The sequence below is a fragment of the Dermacentor albipictus genome, chromosome 3 (assembly GCF_038994185.2).
Source record: "Dermacentor albipictus isolate Rhodes 1998 colony chromosome 3, USDA_Dalb.pri_finalv2, whole genome shotgun sequence".
NCBI classification, from domain to species: Eukaryota; Metazoa; Arthropoda; class Arachnida; order Ixodida; family Ixodidae; genus Dermacentor; species Dermacentor albipictus.
The window spans coordinates 12,619,909-12,642,520 of record NC_091823.1 but is presented as its reverse complement, the minus strand read 5'-3'; the positions used below and the strand labels follow the sequence as shown (position 1 = coordinate 12,642,520).

General features: G+C 47.4%; 1 protein-coding gene across 3 annotated transcripts; it reads right to left on the bottom strand.

The window, feature by feature from the left end:
• Positions 1–1,323: 1,323 nt before the first annotated feature.
• On the bottom strand, positions 1,324–11,665 carry Pdp1 (PAR-domain protein 1). Of its 3 annotated transcripts, none has more exons than XM_070536564.1 (3): positions 10,147–11,665; positions 4,599–4,970; positions 1,324–2,838 (listed from the first exon to the last, which is right to left on the bottom strand). In XM_070536564.1, exons 2-3 carry the CDS (start codon positions 4,876–4,878, stop codon positions 2,348–2,350), a joined length of 771 nt encoding a protein of 256 aa, XP_070392665.1. In that variant the 5' UTR covers positions 4,879–4,970; positions 10,147–11,665; the 3' UTR covers positions 1,324–2,347. The 3 variants fall into 3 exon arrangements, with proteins under 3 accessions (XP_070392665.1, XP_070392666.1, XP_070392664.1); XM_070536565.1 differs by having other exon boundaries at positions 10,265–11,665; XM_070536563.1 differs by having other exon boundaries at positions 11,529–11,665.
• Between the last annotated feature and the right edge of the window lie 10,947 nt (positions 11,666–22,612).

Sequence of the window (22,612 nt, the reverse complement as noted above, 5' to 3'; positions counted from 1 at the left end):
CAGCGGAGACAGAACTACGGTGATTCCTTTGAGTATATATACATTGTTCCGTCATAAACTGCTATCAGTAAGTCATTTCTTTTTTTTCTGCACCTGTCCTAAAACACCGCGAAGGTCGTCATTCAATAAACCACTGCACCTTCATTTGGTTCAAGCAGCCTGACACCGTTTTTTTCTTGCCTTCCTGTGTTCTCTGTGCCTAAGAATTCAATGATCTCGTGTGATCATGTAATACCATATGCAAATTTATGTGAGACGGTACGAAATTATCAGATTTGTGGGTTACGTAGAACGCGTGATTTTTGTTATAGTGCGGTTACATGACCTTCAGGATGGGCTGAACGCGCAAGCATAGGAACAATGCTGCTATACGAAGTGATCTTGTTTAAGCATTACAGAATTTTAAAAATATCGCCTGTGGCAGATAGCATAAAGCTAGTCCTTGAGCTGGATTATTCAATGAGGCGGACATTACTTCCACGAGAAATCGAAGCACATATTCGGTGCACTAATGAACATCTAATTAATAACGTTGCGGCACATTTTGCGATTTACGAATTGTTGCTGTAGAGTTTGCAAGACATATTCGCTTGCAATTAAGTTTCAGGATGACACGAGTTTCGAGATATTCATTGCCAACGTGTGAAATGAAATGCATGAGCGTTTCAGTTACTTTTGTGCATCGATACATATAAGAGTGTTCTCTTGAAAAAATATGTTCAACAATTGTGCATTCTCACCGCTAGTTTGATGGCGCATATCTCGAAACCCTTGCCATCCTCAAAACGTCCTTTAAGTGGATATGCCGTGCGAGCTCAGCGGCTATAATGCGTAAAATGCCATATGTGCCGTGAAGTGATTAATTAAGAAGCTAATTAGTGATATTTTGTCTATAACTGCTTATGTATTACGATTTCTCATGCAAGTAATGTTCGCCTCTTTGAATAACCAAGCTCAAGGACTAGAATTAAACTATCTGCCAGAGGCGATTGAAGAAAAAATCCTTTAGAACTTAGAAATTATATACTGCGGTATGCTGCGGTAGATACCGCGGCGTGGTTTGACTGACTGGCCTTGACGTTCCATGGAACACAGAGGCTACGAGAGACGCCGTATGGTAAAAGGCTTCGGATTAATTTTGAGCACCTTAGGTTTTTCAACGCCGACTGAAAGCTAGCTTAGACAAGTGATTTTGCAAACCTCTGAGGCATAATGTGTACGAAGATTGTTAATGTCATGGTCATTACCGCTGAGAAAACTTCGGAACAAATATCGGTCAACCCGCCACAGTAGCTTGGTATAGCTACAACGTTTCGCTGCTAAGCTCGAGGTCGCGAGTTCGATCCGGGCCGCGTCGGCCACATTGGTATGGGGACGAAATGCAAGAACGCTTAGGTGCACGTTAAGGAACATCAGGTGGTCAAAATGAATCCGTATCCCCCCACTACGGTGTGCCTCTTAATCACGTCATGGATTTCGTACCTAAAACCCCAGGTTGTTTAATACTGATCCAAGAATGCAAAAAGGGAGGAAGCCAGAATGCAGGAAGGCGTCGGTAGAAACTACTCGTGGAAGATTTTTTCGCGCGCCACAAGCGAGACTAGGTTGGGTTTATGTACGCTTACTCACAGTATCACTATAAAGGCATAAGCAAAATTAGGGACGAGGTGGAGAGCGGAGACGGTTGCATGCAGCACCCACAAATAATTTCCTCAAGATTGCTATCTGCCTACTTACATTTCGCCGTCGTTGCCGCCACAGAAGACTCTACTGTGCACCTGTTGGGGGCGCTTCACCTGTGACGCCCCGAAGCGTTTGTTAAGTAATTCGCGAGTACCTTTCCTTTCATGTAGACGTCCGTTATAGAACCTACGGTGCAAACGACATGAACGGAGCACGTTGAACACCTACGCTGCAACAATGTGAGCACGGCAATGTCACCTCGACGATTGATACGCGCTTCTAAAACGCGGCTATAAACCGACTGGGTTGCCTGTAAGTACGTTTCATTTGTTCAATGCAAGTTTCGATGCAGCGCTGGTATTCCGCTGTGCGTGCGCAGGGAACATTCGGTGCGACATGTAAAGCTCGGACGCACGCGCTGCTGTTCATTAGATAAACGCACTGCAATTAGCTTCCGTGGTCGGCGGGGCGAAGCGCGATCACTTCAGGCGCAGCCGGGGGCGCATCGGCCCCCCGAAGGTGCCACGGGTGACAGCCGAGATCCGTAGGCAGGCAGCAGCGCCGCAGGCTGCTGCTGCCAGTGGACCCACGCAGCCGCGGTGACGTCGCCGCGCTGAGCCCACAGCAGCGTCTGTTGGCTCCGAGCGGCCGGCAGCGCCGGAAGTCAGGGCTCGTACTCGTGCAGGCGCTTCCTGAGCATGTCGTTCTCCTGCTGCAGCTTGTGCACCTCCTCGCGCAGCGCGATGTTCTCCTTCTCGAGGTACGAGGCCCTCAGCACGATCTGGTTCTCCTTGACGCGGCGAACCTCGCGCGACCGCTTGGCCGCGATGTTGTTCTTCTGGCGGCGCGCCCAGTACTTGTCGTCCTTCAGCTCGTTGGGTACGAACTGCTTGCGTGACTTCTTGACGATTGGCTGCGGCTTGAGCTCGTCCTCGGAGAACGGGTGGTGGCTCGGGTCGAAATCGTCGTGGCCAGGCAGGTTGGCCAGCGCCAGGTCGGTCTTGGTGAAGGCGCAGTCGATCGGCACCACGGTGGCGGTGGGCGAGCCCGACCGCCGCCCAGTCGCCATGGTGTCGCGAGCGGGCCTCCTGGCGGTCGCCTCGTCGCCTCGGAAGTGCTCGGCCAGCGACTGCATGGAGTAGCAGGCGCCTTCCGCTGCGTCGAGGCCGGCAAAAAGAACGGTCACGACGATGACGAGGAAAGGCCAAAGGACAGCTAGCATTGCGACTCAATGGCTGCGGTGCCGAGATCACGCGGCCTTCCGAAAAAAAAACACATAAATAAAACAGCAGATGAGGTCCCTTGTATACTAATATCGAATATAAGTGGTGTATAACTGTCTTGTCTTAGAACCTCGGCGTAACGGACCCTGGTGTCGTGAGCTCTCGGCGTCGTTTGGCTTCGAACTCCGGCCCGTTAACAGCTTTTGCAACACGTGAACATATGCCTTGTATCTTTGCATGTCTGCCTCAAAATTTCTGACGACTACGGTTTGCAACACCTTGCAGCATATTCTACTACGACGTATCGCTCTGAAATATCATATAATCTCTCTCTCTCTCTCTTTCCATAGTTACGCAGTCAAGCACATGAGTCCAGTAACCACATTATCACCGTGAATCTCCACTGGACCCGTGCTTTACAAATATATACGGGAAAGACGGTGGTGACACTTACGCATCTGTCTGCAGCGCCGGCACATTATTAGTTTCAACGCAACGTACAGTGGAGAGAGAGAGAGAGAGAGAGAGAGAGAGAGAGAGAGAGAGAGAGAGAGAGAGAAGGGAAGGCAGGGAGGTTAACCAGACTGAGTCCAATTTGATACCCTAAACGTACAGTTGAGATGCAGCAAAGCTAGCGAGCCGGGGTGCAAAGGCACCGATTCGCATCGGTTTGATTCGTTTCGCTGTTGATAGCCATCTGAAGCACACTCACGGGCTTAGTAGCGGCTTTCTTTGGCGAAGACATAAAACAAACACAATTTAAAAAAAGGATACACAGTATAGCATGAAGTATAAACATTTCCAATATGGCGCGGCAGATAAATAAACAACAATAGGTACAAATTTCCGACATTCCGCGTTCACATGTTGCACTTGATCCCAAGGCAGATGTGTGTGAAGGACGGTGAAAGGAGCGGTGATAGGGGGAGGCAAGAACAGGGTATGCGTAGCAGTTGGTGCGGATGCGTAGAAAACTCACTACAGAAACACATGAAGATCGGAAAGTGGCCGTCTTGAAACAGGAGATCAACGCCGGACGCGAAAGAGTACGCACGCCATGTGCTTTATCAAGAAAAGCAATAGAAAAGAGCTAAAAATATTACCCCGCAATGACAGTAGCTGCAAGTTCAAAAACTCGAAAAGGCTGGCAACAATACGATGGCGAACCTATCATCGGTCGCGTTTTCGTATTTGCGGCGAGAAGTGATTAGTTTTTCTCTCTCTTATACTCTTTCTCCCGCTGAGGTTACCCTAAATAATGCTGGTTTGATCTTGCATGGATATTTTACACAAGACGTAAGAAGTGCACGGACACAATAAATAAATAAATAAATAAATAATGAGAGAAGACGGCAGTGGCATCAAGAGCACTGAGGCTTACGTCATAAATTAGGAGTTCGACGGATATGAATGGATTAACAACGAGGGCATCAAAACGTCCTTGAGCACTCGTGAAAGGTCAGATATCCAATAAAGCTTAAATAAATTGAGAATGAAAAATCAAAACCTATATGACCGCCGTATGGAGGCACATAAAAGTAAAGAAATGAAGGATTCAAAAATTGGTCAGGTCATCAAAGGCCAGCCAATACATGGAAGCCGAATGAATCGCAAGCGATGGAACCTTTAAAGAGGGGGATGAACAGAACAGGGACAGCAGTGCACGAAAAACTGCGCAAGAAGTGCACTTACAGGCGTTGTGGGCCAGCCTCTGCTGCGGGCACCCTGGAGGCTCTCCGTTGGGTAGTGGCGGTGGTCCCGCAAGGGCCGGCTCGTCGGACTGCTGTTGCAGGCCTCCGGGATCCTGGGCGAGCCGATTTGGGTCCACCAGAGAGCCCGTAGAATGCCGGAATGGGTTGCGGCGCGGTGACAGCGCGGCGCTGCCCTTGCCGGCCACGCCGTTCTCGCTTAGGAATTCGTCCAGGTCCATGTATTCGAGCTTGAGCTCGCTCAGCGTGCGGTCCCACAACATGGCTCCGCCACCAGAGCCGGCCGCAGCCGCGCCGGTGTCGTACGCCGTCGGATCTTTGGAGTCGAGCTTCTCCTTCCTGTCGGCGGAGTTCCCTGCAAGACCTCACATTGGAACACTTTGCAGAGATCCAAAGCACATGTTGGAATCTATGTGGCATGACGCTTTCGTGGAGCAGTTAACTAAATGCTAGAACACTGTTAACCTTTTGCAGCATAGCGATTAAGTGCCTGCCCAGCAAGACGCACGGACCACTACCAAGTGACAAACGCACCGGGGATTACACTGTCTCCGGGATCTGCACGATTGAATGTTGAACAATCTGTAAGATCAGCCTGATACACTGATAAGGAGGAGGATATTTTAATGAAGAGAAAGGAGGAGAGGTTGGCCTTGAGAGCGTGTCTCTAGCCTGCTACTCCTACTGGGGAAACGGGAAGTGGGAAATACAGGGAAAGGTAGGTGGCTGGTGGTTAGGTTATGGTAGAATGAGCTACTATATACACGTTGCCCAATACGAGGATAGGCTGCCGCCAATTATTACGGGATGGGGTTTCGGCGACCTTCAACAGCGTTTGCTTGGAGCTCTAACCAGGTTGACCATCGGAGATGGTTCGACAGGGAAGACGAAGTGATGTAAAAACAAATAACAGAAGTTTAGTGCATCATTATGGGTGAGCGATGTGCTCCAGGACAAAAAAATACAGAAACGTTCAGCGTGCGTGCACCTGCACGCAATGGCAGAGAAGATGTGTCTCCGTGGCGTCTCGCTGGCCTTCTTATACTGTCCACCATCCGGGAAACCTCATTCTCTCTTGGGTAGCGAGCCCTGTAAGGACACGTCGTGTCAATCCACAAAGAGGAATACGAAGAGAAACCACTCCCTGGCGTAGACGGCGTGAACGTAGGTCACGTCGGCTAAGCCCACACAGAGAAATCCGGAGAGAAACCACTCCCTGGCGTAGAGGTGGTGTACATAGGACAGAGGAGAGTAGGATTTGCACTGGTGCACAATTCCGTCGCAAACATCCGACGCACAAGTCTTCATGTTGACGAGCGTGACGATTAGGCACGTCATGTCTCAAGCATTTGCCATCCGTTCCATTCATGACCGCACAAAGTGAACCGTAACAACGCATAGACTTGGCGAGAGGGAAAGAGAGTCAACATTTATTATTGTCAGCAATCACGAGGGCGGACGCAGCCTCCCTTCGCCTGGCAGACGGCCGAGATCCCCTGGGCCTCAGCGGCTGCTTCGGCTAGCTGGGCGGCCCAGACCTGGTCTCGCTGGTATGAGCTGAGCAGTAGGGTCTCCCACTGCTGCCGATTTTGAATTTTGCAGCTCTCGAAAGGAGCCGCCTTCGAGCATGCCCACAGAATGTGTGGCAGATCCGCCCTACCCATACATAATTTTACATTGATCATTATAGTGCCCTGGATAAAACCTGCTGCAGGCCACCGGGTTAGGATACATGTTTGTTTGCAGGAGGCGCCAGGCTACCGCTTGTTTCTTGGTTAGCTCTGGATGAGGTGGTGGCTACCGGGTCTTTTCCAGCCGATAGTAATCGGTGATTTCTTTGTAGCTGACATGCGGTCTCCTCTCGTTCCCGGTTGGGCTGGCTCACTTGCTCGGCAAGTGAGTCCTCGAGCTGTGCGTCTTGAGCAGCCTTGTTGCCGGGGAGAGAGGTGTACGCGGGCACCCAAATAATTTGGATCGTCATGCGATGATGGTCGCTGTTGTTATTTAGAATTTTGAGCACCTCTGGCGAGATGCGTCCTTTTGCGAAATCATGAACTGTGATCTTTGGGTCGCTTATGATAATTCTAGCTTTGGCCGAGGCCACCGCAAATGCTATTGCTGATTCCTGCGCTACTTCGGGGTTGTCCGTTTTCAGGGTTCCGCTCGCTAGGGGTTCTTCGTCCACGTCTATCGCTACGACGGCCATACCTTTGTGTTCTCTATATTCCGTGACGTCTACGTAGGCCACGCCCGCTGCATCATAGTATTTGCGCTCAATGTGGCGCGCCATTGTCTCTCGTCGCTCCTTGTGGTGCTCCGGGTGCATGTTCTTTGGCGGTGGAATAATTTTAGTTCCTCCTCGTCTGTAAAGGAATGCTGAGTTTCATACCGTGTTGTGCTTCGTAGCGAATGTTTAGTTTACGCAGAATGTGTCGCCCCGTGGGCTCTGTGTGAGTCTTTTGCATTGGGTGGTGGTGTGCGCCTCGATTAGTTCGTCAAGCGTGTTATGTAGCCCCAATTCTAAGAGTTTGTCGTTGGGTGTTGTGACTGGGATGCCAATCGCCTGGTTGAACGCTCGTCTGATGATGCATTCCATCTTGTTTTTTTCTGCCGCGCCAAATGTTAGGTACGGTGTCACTTAGACATCGCGGCTGATAACGAAGGCCCGCACTAAATGAATTAGGTCGGCCTCCCTCATGTCGTAGTGTCTATTAGTCTTAGTGTTTGCTGTGTGTTGTTCTCTAGCGCATTGATTTTATCGCGGTTTCTGCCTTCCGCATGCAGCCGGAGTCCTAAGACTTCGATCTGATTTACGATAGGTATTGGGCCTCCGTTTGTTCCTCTGTATTGTTTCCTGGTTGCAGGGTACACCAGCAGGGGTTCAGACTTTTGCGAGGAGATACTGAGCCCCATCTCTGCCACTTAGCGTTCGACGGCCCCCGTGACCTGCTGGTGGGTTTCCTCGATTTGGCCCTCGCTGCCGCCTGTCACCCACAACGTTATGTCGTCGGCGTACAGGCCGTGGTTGAGGCCACGTATCTTGCTCAAGATTTTCGGCACACCGATCATGGCCACGTTGAAGAGAAAGGGCGACAATACCGAACCCTGCGGCGTTCCCCTACTACCTAGTTCTATGTCGTACGACTTGATTTCTCCTATCATGATTTGAGCCGTGTAGTTCGAGAGAAAATCCCGGACGTAGTTGTAGGCCTTGCGACCTACCCCATGTACCGGAGCTTCCCTAGGACCGCCTTCTGCGTAATATTATCAAATGCCTTGGTGAGGTCCAGCCCTAAGCTGGCTTTTAATCCCGCTCCTCTGCCCCGCACGTCGAGGGTTTGATGTTTGATTTGGAGTAGGACGCCCTGCGCGGACAGTTTCAGCCTGAACCCAATCATCGTGAGTGGATACAGGCCTCTGTCCTCCATGTAGTTGCTTAATCTAGTAAGAACGACGTGCTCTATCAGCTTCCCCAAGCACGAGGTCTGGGAGATGGGCCTGATGTTCTCAATCAGTAATTTCTTGCCGGGTTTAGGGATCATCCCCACGTGTGCAGTTTTCCACTGCCGCGGTAATGCGCCCAGCTCCCAGCGCTCGTTCATGTAGTTTGTGATTACCGCGATGGATTCGTCACTTATAGGTTTCGGATAATTTTATTCGTGATTCCATCCGGGCCTGGCGCCGACTTTGTGCGTAGTCTGAGTATCTCGGGCCTCACCTTGGCCTCCGTGATTTCATAGTCCAACGCGGGGTTTTCCCTGCCCATGGATGTACGCGTTCTGCGGTTCTAGCGTAATGCTTCCTATGTATTTGTTCTGTATGTCGCGAATAAGCTCGTCATCGAATCCCGCGTAAGTGTGGGTGATCTTGTTGAGGTTCTGCCTCTGTGTCGTTTTGCTGCCCTTGGGGTCTAAGAAACATCGGAGTCTGTTCCACGTTTTGCCCAGCTCTAGCTGGCTCTCCATGCTGTTACATGTGGACTACCATTGCTGTCGGGCTAAGCGGTTAGCGTGACCCCCAACCTCCCTGTCTAAGCGTGCTATTCGCCGCTGCAAGGCCCAATTCAGGCTCTGACACCTCCAACGTCGCTGTAGGCTGCTACGCGCCTCCCAAAGGTGGAGGAGCTTGCTGTCGGTTGCTTCGAGCCCTGCTTCTACGGGAATTTCTCGTGTAGCTTGCTTTGCTGCCTTGTGTATCTGTTGTGTAGATTTACCAGTGTCTGTGATAATTTCTAGGCTATCAATCTCCGACAATGTATTGTTGTGTACCTTAGCCTGTCTGAATATATCCCAATCAACCATCGTCAATTTACTACCTTTCATTTTGTGAGTATAATGAAACGGTCGCTGCCCAGATCGTCTTGTGTGTTCGCCCACTTGGGGTCCTGTGTATTCTTTGCACACGTGAGGTAGGCTGTGATGTCCACACTCACGCTGTTACGTGTGCGCGTAGGTTGTCGAGGATGCGTAATGAGTGTGAGCCCCTCCTTTTGCGCGTCTATCAAGAGATGCCGTCCTTTGACAGTTCCTCTGCGATAGCCCCACGCGGGGTGCGGGTGGGTTAAAGTCCGCAACTACCACTACCGTGTTTCGCTTGGCTATGTTTAGGGTATTGCGGAACAGGGGTCCGAACCTACTCTTGTGTCTTGGAGAACTGCAGATATTTAGGACAAAGAGGCTGCCGTCGTTCTTGCATGTCGACATGATTTATAAGAGGACATGCTCTACGTTTGCTACCGCGGTCTCGTGCTGCAGCACTGCCAGGTTTCTTTTGACTATAGTGTTACAACTAGTGCTTTCTCGTCAGAGGCTCCATAGGATTTGTACTCCAATAATTTTGCCGGTCCCATAGTCACCTGCAGGGCTATGACATCCGGGGCTCCTTTTCCTAGGAGGAACTGCTGCAGGTTTCCTCGTTTCCGTCGAAACCCTCGGCAGTTCCATTGCCAGATCAGATATTCAGTGCTATTGTTATTCCGGACCACGTTTGTTGCTAATTGATGATCCACGGTGGCCATGATGCTTTCCGCTACGGTGGGTCTGATATGGTTTCATATTCTTTATAGGTCCCACCGGCGCGGGTTAATTATCTGCAAGGGTGTTCTTTATTGCAGTAGTTCTGGTTTCGAATCTTTCCATTCTGTTTTTGATTGCTTTCATGCGTTGCCCTAGTCTTTCGATCTGCGTATTGAACATTTCAAATTGCTTCTGCATTAGATCTGCTAGGATCGAGTTTGGTTCCTCCTTACTCTGTAGCTTTCCTCCGCCTTCCGCTACTGCGGTGGCGCCGGCGCCGGTGCACTGACCTGCATAAGTGTGGGGTTGGGCGTTACTGCTCTACCCTAGAAGGATAGAGTGCGGCTACGATCTCGTGTCTTTGCTGCTTCTAGCTGTGCTATTTTGGCTCTGAGGCTTATATTTTTCTGCAGTACCTGAGCTAGAGTTGCCTGAATTTTAGCTAATTGTTGCTCTAGGGTGGATCTGCCACAGTTGTTGTTGGGCGGGCGGGGAGACCCTGTCTGCCCAGCTAACCTTGCTTTGGTCTTGATGCTGCTGGCCAGGTCCTTGCTGCTGCCTCCGCGGTGGCGTTGCCGCCGAACACCCTGACTAGGCCCCGACTTGGATCGGGTCCTGGATCTCGATCGCTTACCGCCGCCTCCGCCACCCTAGGGCAGCCTCGGGTAGGAGCGGGAGCGGCTCTTGCCGCCGCCGCCGCCGCCGCCTCCGCAGTACGCTTGGTTGCCTCCTTGGTTGTTGTAGCCGCCCGGGCGTCGGTATTGTTGTTGTTCGACCACTCTCTCGGGCGGCTCGTCCTGCCCTCGGCGCTGAGTCCTTGTTGCCACGTTTTCTCCTACTGTGGTTTCTTTAGCATGTGTGGGGTCCTGAAGATCTCCGTGCACATTTTGCCTCCCGTGATATGTAACTTGCCGCATAATTGGCAGCTTGGTGCACGTCGGTGTTCTCCCCATCCGCCGCATTTCTTGTTGTTGGGATTGGGGCACACGTCCCCCCTGTGGCAGATGCGTACGCATTGTTGGCACACTTAGTGTTTCTTCTTGTGCAGTAGGCAGCGGTATTCAGCGCCTCGGTAGTACATGCAGTGTGAGACGTGTGCGCCTTCGAATACTATAACGATGGAGTTTGTACGGCCCATTCTCCTCGCGTGGAGTATCGTGGGGCTTCGTTAGGTGACCAAGCTCTCCTCGATAACTTCTTGGGTTTCATTCTCGTTTGCTCCGCGAATAACTGCTTTCGAGGTATCCTCTGGAGCCGTCATGTACGCTGCTGCGGCGTAGGTCTGGTTTTGGACCCACGCTTGTAGTTTACTGTACATGATGGCGTTCTGCTTGACTGGGGTGCTCATCGTGAGTGTATTCTGTAGAGCGTTGATTCTGTGCGTATCGTCTCTCGCTGCTTCGTGAGTCAAGCCGGCTACGCGGAGCACACCGTCCTTCACGAGGACGGCGTGCAGTAGCGCCGCATTGAAGCCGCCGCGCGGGCGGATGACAATCTTGAGTCGTCGCGCGGCAGCTGCGGTTGCTTCGGCGTAGTAGGTGATCGGCGTATGTGCATATCGCTCTTGTTGTTTCGCGCCGCAATGGCCGATGTTTCCGCTTGTGTCTCGCCTTGGTCATTGTTCGCCTCCCCGCTCCTGCGTCTCTTCTCGTGGGCCACGATCCAGCCCGGATCTTGCATTACTTCGGGGGCAGTTTCCTCGCCCTCCACCACTACGAAATCCATATCGAGCTGCCGTTGGGGCACGGGAGGGTAGCCTCACCGGGGCTCGCCTCGATGGTCTCCGCGATCGCAGATTCCGGCGACGGGGTCAGAGGTCGTGCTAAGCCTAAATAGACATAGACGTGTACGCCGCAGATAAGATTGCAAATTGTTGGTAAGAATACAGGTCCACTTGCCAAATGTTGGCGCCACGTGGTCCTGGGAGCTTCCAATGTTCATTGTGGTAGAAGTTTCAGTGGTGCCTTGCGAATTTCCGTGAATTTCATGAAAACCCTGTGGAGCGCACTCTGGGTTCCACACAGGAGCTACTTCGTCTTCGTTATCTATACTTGGCGAGAAACCTATTTATTCTTTTTCAACCCACTGCCACCCGAATAATGGCCAATCCCCCGTAGTGGGTTGTGCTATAACTACAGGCACCAAACCAAGCCAAAACCAAACAGACCAGGCAGACGTCCCAGACCCGGGAAAAAAAGGCAGATAAAGGTGATAATGGAATCATAGGCTTGAAGAAGAATATTTGTCACGCTGACGGCATTTAGTTATCTTTTCATTGCGCAATTCCTTAGAGAACAGAGCCGGCCACTGGTACATATTTAAGTGTAGTAAGAATGTAAGCTGATTCGTTATATGAATGCTGTCCTGTGTGTGAGCTAGCTGTACGGCAGAAGAGCAACAGCCTTAGTGAGCAAATTCCGGGAGGGCTCCCCAAGAAAGCTTCGCTTTCAACAAAGCTCCCGATACATATAATTGTATGAGACCTCGATGTACGAGTCCAAATTATCGGTCCGTCAAAAAGTGCCGCTTGTGCGTCGCTAGTAGCGTCGAAAGCGCGTTTGATTCTTTTAGCAAGAATCCGGTCTTTTGAGGCCTGGTGAATAAATTTTAATATGGTTATGTTAATGATGGCTGTGTTTTGTGGTTGTTTTTTGCGTCCTTGAATCTTTTACACCTGGAGTAGCATGCCAGTTTTTCAGTCATGCAATCTTGTTCAGTTTCCGCTAATGAGATCCCTTGTCGCTGTCTTGCTCAATCCGACAGAGAAAGACGCCGGTTAAACTCTGGGGTTTTACGTGCCACGCATAATCACGATCTGATTATGAGGCAGACACCCACGCCTCATTCCCTTGTTGATAACAACTTTCTCATCGCTCCTCATCCCTTCCCATTAAACGCAAATGGTGTTTGCCACGTAAATCTCTCTCAAAAGCTGTAAACAATCGTCGCCTAAGATTTCCCTTTCCAAGATATCCCACAAAATGTTGCGGTCTACGTTGTCATACGCTGCTATAATATCTAAATATGCCACATCTAACGGTCTCCTTCCTACTTTTGATATTTCAATACAATGAGTAAGGACAAATAAGCTATCATTCCAACGCCTAGCTATCCTGAAGCCATTCTGAAGGTCTCCCAAGATGTCATTATTCACTGTCCATGCTTGCAGCTTTAACTTAATTGCCTGCATTACTAACCTGTATATTACCGATGTAATGGTCGACGAGCGATCGAGTTATTTCTTCCTCCCCCTTACCTTTATAAATTAAATTCATTCTACTTTACCGCCAACTGCCTGGTATCCCTATATTTTTAAAACTTTTTTCTACAGATTTCAACAGAGCTTCCTTACTTTTTGTTCCTAGTTCATTAATCAGCCTAATGGAAACCTCGTCTAGCCCTGTGGCTGTGCGACTCGGAATTTTCTCTTCAGCTTTCTTTCAGTTGAAATTTATCAGCACCAGCTCCTTTTTCATCTGGTTCTCTGTTACGCCCCTTTTTTCTTCAACTACAACCACGTCATTGACTTGGCAAGACTCGGCTGTTATCTTTCGGATGCAATTTATGCCGCGGCCTCTTACAGTTTGTTTCCACCTTCGTCGAGGATACGTTGTATTGTTCCAGGTTTCCCGCCTAATAATTTTATCTGGTTACAGAATATTCTGGGTGCGGCCTTCTTTTTCTCACGTATTTCTGACAACCAACGTTCACTTTCACCATTTATCTTTGCTTGCGTGTGAATGCTGAGAAACGCGTCACGCGGCATCCGGGCTCCTTTCTTGACACGCTGCGCCATCTGGTGGCACTGCCGAGAACTGGGCGCGTGGCGTTCGAGAAGAAAGGCGTGGCGCGCCGGTGCCTGCGAACGCTGAGAAATGTTTCCTTGCTTACCGCACATTCAGTGGCGCATACTTAGTGTCCCAAGTGGGCGAAAGGTTGATGCCATGTATTCAGTGTATTCACCGCGGAGCTCGCTCAAGCATTGGCGTGAAAACAGTTAATTGAAAGCGGTACATAACCTGTGCATTTGTGTCGTGCCTACTAGCCACCTTTCTGAGATTGTGCGAGACTTTGTGCTTACGAGGCAAGATCGACTTAGAGCCTAGCTTCTTTCTCGTGGAATCTGTCACCGTCCGTGCTGGGCCCTTGCTTAATCCTTCGCAGGAGGGTTTTTGCAACTGCCGAGATCGCTATGGGCGTGAAGCCTGCCGCCAACAGCTTTGAAACGGGCACATCAAAGCTCTTTTCCATCTTGTGGTGGTACGATTTCGTCAACGTAGACTCGAGGCAAAGAGGCGCAGTGGCTTTTTTTACTGTCTTTGAATGAGGCGAATCAAAAGGTAATATCGTCTTATTTTCTTCTAGGTCTATGGGACCAGCACACATGTTCCTCAGAAACGCTAAAATAATATCTAAGAACTGGAGTGAAGTAAAGTTCATCTGCAACTATACCCCCCCCCCCCCCCCCCCTACACACGTTGTTATGCTTTGCTTCTCAACGTTTGCCTGAATTCTGGAGGCACGGATAGTTTCATCGCTTGTAACCTGTTCAGTCAGAAGTAGTGAGCTGTGACAGCCAGATAATTGTTTCTTAGCTAATAGCTGTTTTCGTGCGGCTGCGCTGGCCGACGGGCTTGGCGTCCGACAACGCGACGAGCACTGTACACCCAAAGCATTCGTCCGCCTGCAAAGAAATGATGTTCGTACAGGCGTGAGATTTCAACACCTGTACGACTGACGTTCTTGCTGTATTGCTTTCTGCGCTGAAAGCGCGAAATGCCCATCTAGACAAATTGCGTGACACTTGAAAGTACATATCTAATGGCTGGTCACGAAAACAAATTTGAGAACAAAAATGGCGCCACTCTTGCTTTTTAACGGATGTGGCGTCACATTACTTTTTCTACTTTTTCTTCCGTCGGAAGTTTTTCTTCGTCGCATAGATGATGCTATGATCCATGAACCACCGATGAACCGCCATGTTTTGAACCTATGGGCTACTATGAAAGCTTCGTTACCAAATATATGTACCTTGGTTCACGTGTTAAGGACAGTCCCTTCCCATGCAGGCTAAGAAGGTCTATTATCGCATCAGCCCAGCCACGGTAAAGGCCCCCTGCCTGTGGCTTTAAATAGTACCAAACAATAATCAACATATATGAAAACGTGTAAAACCTTTCCAACCTCTTTAAATATACGGTCTACTTTGCGGTCAACTTCGGAAAGCAAAATATCATTAAATTAGCGCTACATAAAAGCCAATGCAAATCCCCTCTTTCTGCAAAAAAAGAAAAGGTTCTCTTGAAAAGATATAAATGTAGAGTATAGGTCAGTCTCTAACAAACTTAAAGAGTTGGAAAGAAAATTCTACAATCATTGCGTTCAATTGGTGCCAACGTATGAGGCAGATACTTGACGGTTAACAAAGAAACTCGAGAACAAGTTAAGGACCGCGTAAATAGCAATGGAACGAAGAATGTTAGGCGTAACGTTAGGAGACAGAAAGAGAGCGGTGTGGATAGCAAACGGAGTTCGCTGATATTCTAGTTGACATTAAGAGGAAAAAAATGGAGTTGGGCAGATAATTTGATGCACAGGGTAGATATAACCGGTGAATCCTTAGGGTTACAGAATGCCTGTCAAGGGAAAGGAAGTGCAGTCGAGGACGTCAGGAAACTAGGTGGGGCTATGAAAACAGGAAATTTGCAAGCGCAAGTTGGAACCAGCTAGTGCAAGACAGGGGCGATTGAAGATCACAGGGAGACGTCTTCGTCCTGCAGTGGACATAAAAGTAGGCCGATAATGACGATGAAAGTTGAAATGTTAGTTGAACTAATTACCGCTGAGTTCTGGAAGGACACCTCCATATTCTCAACAATACATGCTTTTAAAGAGGCTAACAACTCATGCTGGGGTAAAGCATAAAACCAGTCTTCGGCATCAAAGGAAAAGGCGTACCCGAGATCCGGTTTTCCTTTGAAAAATTGGACCAGCCTATGAGATTTGCGCACACTAAAGGGATATAAAACTTTCAATTATTTCATAAAACACGCCGTGGTTGCTGAGGCTACGGTGTCGGGTTGCTGAGCACGATGTCGCGGGATCGAATTCCGGCCACGGCGGCCGCATTCCGATGGGGCCGAAATGAGAAAAAACCGGTGGCACTTAGATTAAGGTGCACGTTAAAGAACCCCAGGTGGTCCAAATTTCCTGAGTCCCCCACTATGGCATGCCTCATAACCAGATCGTGGTTTTGGCACGTAAAACCCCATATTCAAAAAAATTGTGTCACATGTTTTAATAAAACATACCAACGCAGTGCTGCTACGTGCTATTCTCGCTCATAACAGAATGGAAGGGAACGTTCTTTTTGTGGGTTTCAGCTGTAAAGAATACTTGCAAGATGGTTACAGAACATTTACTAATACTGCTTGCCAATCGAATATACGGTTGTGTACCTTGCAGAAGTGCTCAAAGTCCTTAACACTTGTGGCTTTTACCTCGACTTCGCTGAAGCTCTTGTCAATTGCTTGTTGCGCCTTGTCTGTTGAGCTTTGGGAGTGACAAGAGTTCTAAAAAAGGAACCTATTGTGCATGGACGGCTACTAGCGGCACTCAGGTTTGTGTTGGAGTTAGCCGTGGCTGACGACCGCGCTGGCTGTTTGCTTCCTCCTTGGTGCACAAGCGCTACGCTACACGCTAACTTACTTTGCAACTTTGAGCTATAAACAACACTTTACTAAAGAACAGTTTACGTTACAAGCCATAACAATCTCAAGCCAAGCTTCGTCTTAACTTGGACAATTGTATAACGATCCATGCTTCTATAACACAAGCGTCTCGCCATGTCAGGGAACAAAGGCGGAAGTTTAAGCTAAATTTCAGGTCTATGGTGTCAATTTTCAAAGATTTTTAGAAAGTAAAATAACGACCATCACTACCGCATATCCTCACGTGTCTTGGAAAAAACGCATAGCTTTGTTTGCTTTTGCAGTTGTCTTTGTATTTTATCTTCTGTTTTCAAACATTGTTTAACAGCGAATATTCGGTTCCGATTGTATAAATTTCAGATGAAGAGCGTTTTGTTTGGTTCTTTCGAGTGTTGATTTCAAACGGAGGTTTTATTACAAACGCTATTTTGAAAGTCTTCGCGGGTAAGCCAATACCGCATTCTTTCGCCTACGTCGCACCGCGGCATTCGATCCGATCTTATATGACGCAGGACATTAAAAGTTCGCATCGCGACCGCGTATTAGAGTCATGGTCGCAATCGCAACAACAGTTCTCGTCTGTGCGCCGGAGGTCAAGCGCCTTTAAGATATATATGCCTATATTATGACTAGTCGTTTGTCAGTCGTTGAGGTAACCAGACATTTGTCTAATGATTTTCGGTCCAGTGGCTAACGAGGGAAGCTATCGCGGCGAAATATTCGGCGGTGTTCGTTTGCCAGCTTAAGAACGAACTGAAATTACATTGCGCGCTGGCATATTCACAAGCGATTACATAAATTTTCATTTTCTGGAACCCCATATAACGTGCGCGTCGATGTGAGCACGTAAACATCTTATTGCTTCGGGTATAGGCAGACGCAATTCGGAATCGTATGCTTGCACACTTCCTCTTGTTAGCCCGTGGAAGACTGTAAGGCTTGTCAGCTCCGGACGCTATAGTTAATTTAAGTTGATCGAAGAAGGTCTTTATGCTAGAGCATTCGATATCATTAGGGCATCCCATTATGTGATGGCTATACCGAGGCAGACTTGTACACATTACGGAAAAAGAAAGTAATTGCTTAAAAGTAGTTAATTCCAAATTTCGATTGATTACAGTGACCATTTACTGTCCTGCGAATGCAATTGAGGAATTGCCAAGAAAATAATCACGTACTTCGGCGTTGCTTTCCTCCCAAGTTTTGTTAACATCGCACAAATACAGTAAATAGTACAAGCTGGCCTGGCGCTTTCTGTGCGTCCTCTGCAGCCCTTCACAGGTTGCTTTTCTTCACAAATCCTTGCTTTTGAAAGTTTTCGTCAGTCACGTTTCCCCGTTTTCCTGTGAAGACGTCGGCACTGACATTGAAAACTCGTTCTATGTGCACGCTTGAGGAAGTAGTGGTGCTGTAACTTACGTACATCTTGCGCGCGAGATTGTGGCTTCCCAATGCCGTGATGTTCGTTTGCCTGGGTTCTCTATGAAGACCAGCGCTTCACTGTTGCTTGGGCTTGGAGGAGGCGCTCTCGGTAGGGATAATGAAAAGCTGAAAAAGTCGGCCGGTAAGTGATTTCCTGACTTCAACGTCTGAAGTAGACATCACTACTGAGTCATAGCAGGGGCCGGTTCAATTCGTCGACCAGTGTTTGCTAAGCTTTAAGATGAGCCAACTCAGTACGCGGGTTTGCCCATCCATGCGCATGCGTGAGTATGTTGTGTGGAACGGTCGGGGCTGTCCTACTTTATTTCCCGCCATATTCAATTGCTCGAAGCTGCGTCGCCTGTTACGTTGCACATTATTTCGCCAGGAAAGTAATTGGTTGCGTGTAATTAGTCACTGAAGAATGTAACTGAATTGCAGTGAGCATTACCGAGCATCAAAAGCAATCGATAAATTACTAAACTGTCAAAAGACGTAATTAAATACAAGTAACTGAGTACGTGTAATTAGTTACGTGCCAGTCTGATCTATGTACACCTATACGACCTTTCTCCCCCCCCCCCCTTTCCGTGGTAATTCGGTAAGTATTACGACAGTATCGTATTGGTGTTCCCCTACTAACCCCGTAAGATCTCGACATACTGACACTGCTTACCTGCTCCTCATGACCCCATAATCTACTGATTGCGCCTACCAATTATGCATCATTTATACACCATGTGTTCTTGTTTTTTATGTGGTATACTTAAAATCAAGAACACTGCCATATCTAGCTCCTTCCATCCTTGCAGTAGGCTATGTGGCTAGGAGGACATTAAAAGCAAGAAAAAAATTAACATTAAGTTCGCCAGTTACCGAAATGGGCTAATTATTTTTTATTTACTAACTTTACGCTGCAAGTTGCAATTTAGATATTGAAGGACAGCTTAGTGAAGTGATTTCTGCTTAGCAGAAATCCAAAGACAAGCACAACTTTTGAGATGTGCTGCCCTAAAATGTGGCATGGAATAAATTGACGTTGCCGTCAACAATATCCCAAAAGCTTGCGTCTAGGAACGACAGGGACAATTTCCCCGCAGTTACACTGCAGGAAACGGTCAGGTGGAGCAATGGCTGGCCTCGATCGCCAGGCTAAGTCCACCTGTTGCTGCAACCCAGCGCCACCAACACCGGTTTAGGGAAACGTCGAGCAATTCTTAAGCAGATTTTGGGGACGGATGTCTCTGAAATTTTGCTAGTTTTATGATCTATGCTAAGCGTGACTACACTACTCCTCGGTTTTAATTTTGCACTGACAAGTGCAGCCGATTGAGAAGGCTTAATTATCCTTCGATATTTTTTTTTGCAGCTAATGTACACTTGCCCACGTAATGGCCTATCTGCCAAAAACGGCAGGGCCTAAATACTAAAAAATGTTTCGCATATAACAAGAAGAAAGTAATTGTGCAGAAACCATCGGCGATGATTGTTAATGTAAGCGAATAGCCGAACGACTCTGGAAACTTATTCGCTTTAATAAAGGAATGACGCACCTGAAGGCGCATATTTGTTACAGCGAGGATATTTTGTCACCGTTTGTCGCTTCATTCCATAATTATGTAGACGACAGAGCCGTTATCTAGCCCATCTGTAGCGGTAGTGTAGGTGGTCATGCATACGTATAAGCCGATTCGTCATATGTGTGGCATCTCCAGCGGCGTGAGCACCAACGTGCATGTACAGTCAGGCGAACATTTAAGGTGTGAACATCCTGTGTGAAAGCTGCGCTATATCGGTCAGTACTTGCTAAAATTCACGTTTTTTCTCACAAACCGTCCGAGTCATGGCCAGATGCAGAAAAAAGCGTACGTGAGCTCCTATGGTCCACCCTTAACTTTCAGCTGTCTGATGAAGCAATTGTTCGTTCACATAGGTTGGGTAAATACATGCCAAATAAATGAGGCTCGATCACTGTGAAGTTTTTAAGCGTTAAGATCAAAGAGGCCATTTTTTTAATCACGCAAGAAATTAAAACAAACCGGTATTAGTATTAATGAAGATTTCTACCTTGCTACACGCGAATCCCGCAAAAGGGTGTTGGAATTTGGAAAAAATGCCGGAGAACCGTGTTCAATTCGCCGCAATAGGTTGTTTTTTGAAGAACGAGGGCTGTATGTGTATGTTGCGTCAACCGATAGCGTGTGTGAGATATCCTCGAATGGTGGTTCACCTGTGACGCAGAGCAGTGACATTTTCACACTTGCTTCAAATAACACTCGTTTGTCATAGCTATCACCTAGGCCAAATAGTTTCATCCAGTGATATTAATTTTCCTTTTTTTCCAATGCTCACGGTGTTGTTAACAAGCGTGATGACCTCTCTGATCTAATTGACAAGTGTAGTAGTGACGTCGTCGTACTCATGGAGACATTGTTATCCTCCAAAGTGCGTGATAGCGAAATACTTGAGTGTAAAAAGGTGTTCAAGTTTTAATGCTCTGATCGTGGCTCTAGATCAGGAGGAGGCGTTCTGATAGCTGTTTCCGATCACATAGTCTCTTATCGTGTTCCAACTGAGTCACCTTTAGAAATTGTTTACGCATACATGCGCATTAACCACTGCGATATAATTTTTTGATTTTGCTATCGGCCACCTAACGCTGGGCATAATTTTTCTTCTGATTTAGATTATGCTTCGAAATGTCTAATTGTTAGGTTCCCTCGTGCACTCATTCTTAAGCGACTTTAATTTCCCGAATACTGGTTGGTCCGGTCCTTTTCTTGTTCTCAAAGAGTCCTCAAGGGAAATTGCCGCCTTCGTGAAGTCATGCTGTGATTTCAACTTCACTCATTTCGTCCCTACTCTAACGAGAACTACTTCCTCCAGCGCTAACGTACTTGATCTTATTCTAACAACAGCTTATGATCTCGTGCATTCACTTGTTCTTTTTTGCCAGGACTGAGCCCCCATGGTGTTATTAACTTTTCAATTAAAGCAACTGTTAGACGCCACATCAGTGAACCAAAATCCACCAGAGATAATAAGAACCCTGATTTTTCAGTTAATTATAGTGAACTAGCAGCCTTCTTGGAAGGCTGCATGCCCAGCTTTTGTGGGCGCACTGTTGAGAAAATTTGGTCAATGTTTGAAAAGAAAGTTAACTGTTTAACAAGCAAATATGTACCTCTGTGGGTCATGCGTCGCTGGCAAATGTCACTTTAGTTTAATGTGTCCTTAAATCTCCATCAGAATCAGAAAAAAAAAGTTTTTTCCCTAAAATAAACTTCAGGAATGGCCACGGTGACTAAACCGCATATCAACAGATCGCCCAGAAATATAAAAATGCGATTAAGGACGCCAAGCACACTTTCTTTGGCGCTACTTTACCTGCTTTGTTAAAAGACCACCGCGAAAAGTTCTGATGTGTTAAGGGTGCACGCGAAAACGTATTGTCAATAACTGATGACAATGGCGTTACCGTTGCTCGTTCGCAATGTTGTTCCATATTGAACGAAGTATTTTCAAAAGCATTTTTAGATGAGCGTGCTGAGTGCCTGCCGGAATTGTGTGACGCGAAGTTTGCTACAAGGTTCCTGTAGTAATTGATTAGGATCGTATCGTTGGCCTTATTAACAATTTAAAGGTTTCGTCATCATGCGGCGTCGGAATTGTAAACGCAAAATTTTAGAAAGGTGCGGTTGTTTACTCGTCTATTTTTTGCAGGAACTTTTCGCTCAGACTTTAAATTCTGGTGTGCTGCCTTGTGACTGGAGGGAGGGCAAAGTGGTGCCGTTGTTTAAATCTGGTGACACTCATTCTGCGTTAAATTATAGGCCACTATCATTGACCAGTGTCCCTCGTAAGATCTTTTAACATTTCATTTATTCCTGGTTAACTTTCTTGAAGCTAATTCTTTTTTTCACATTTCGTCAGCATGGTTTCAGGAAGACATTCTCCTGTGAAACGCAGTTAATTTCATTTACTAATGAATTATTAGTAGTTGTAGACTTGGGATGTTTTATTGATCGTGTATTTTTAGATTTCCCTAAAGCTTTTGAGCTTGTCTGCCTTGAACTACTTTATCTTAAGCTCAGTAAACAAAATCTTGACCCTAACATTCTTGCTTGGATAAAAATCTTTTTGTTGAACCGACAGCAATTTGTGACTGCTAATGGTTACGATTCTTCTCTTTGTCCTGTCCTTTCAGAAGTGCCCAAGGTTCTGTCCTTAGGCCCCTTCTTTTTCTAATTCACATAAACGATTTACCTGATTGTATTAACTCTTCTATTATGCTTTTTGCAAACGACTGTGTTGTATATCGCCTGATTTCCTCTGATAATGACACATCACCACTACAGACTGACCTCGACAATATTTCTGATTGATACACACTTGGAAAATGAAACTCAACGCGACGAAATGCAAACTAATGACAATTTCTCGAAAACATTCCACTAACGCTTGTAAATATAACATAAATGGTTCCCCCCTTGAAGAAATAACCACATTCAAATACTTAGGGGTCCACATTAATTCTAACCTGTCTTGGCAACCACACGTTAACTGTCAGTCATGCTAACCGCATGCTTGGGTACCTGCGCCGTAATTTTTAAAAGGCCGCTTCTTCTCTTAAAATTTTTCTTTATAACACGTTTGTTCGCTCCAAACTAGAATATGTATCAGCTGTGTGGGATACATTTACTAAAAGCTTTATTAGTCACCTTGAAGCTGTACAGAATCGTAGCGAACGCTTCGTTTTTACAAACTACTGCCGCTTTTCCAGTGTTTCAACTACGAAAACAGCGTTACGGCTTCCGTCCCTTTCCTAACGCAGGAAAATAGCATGTCTC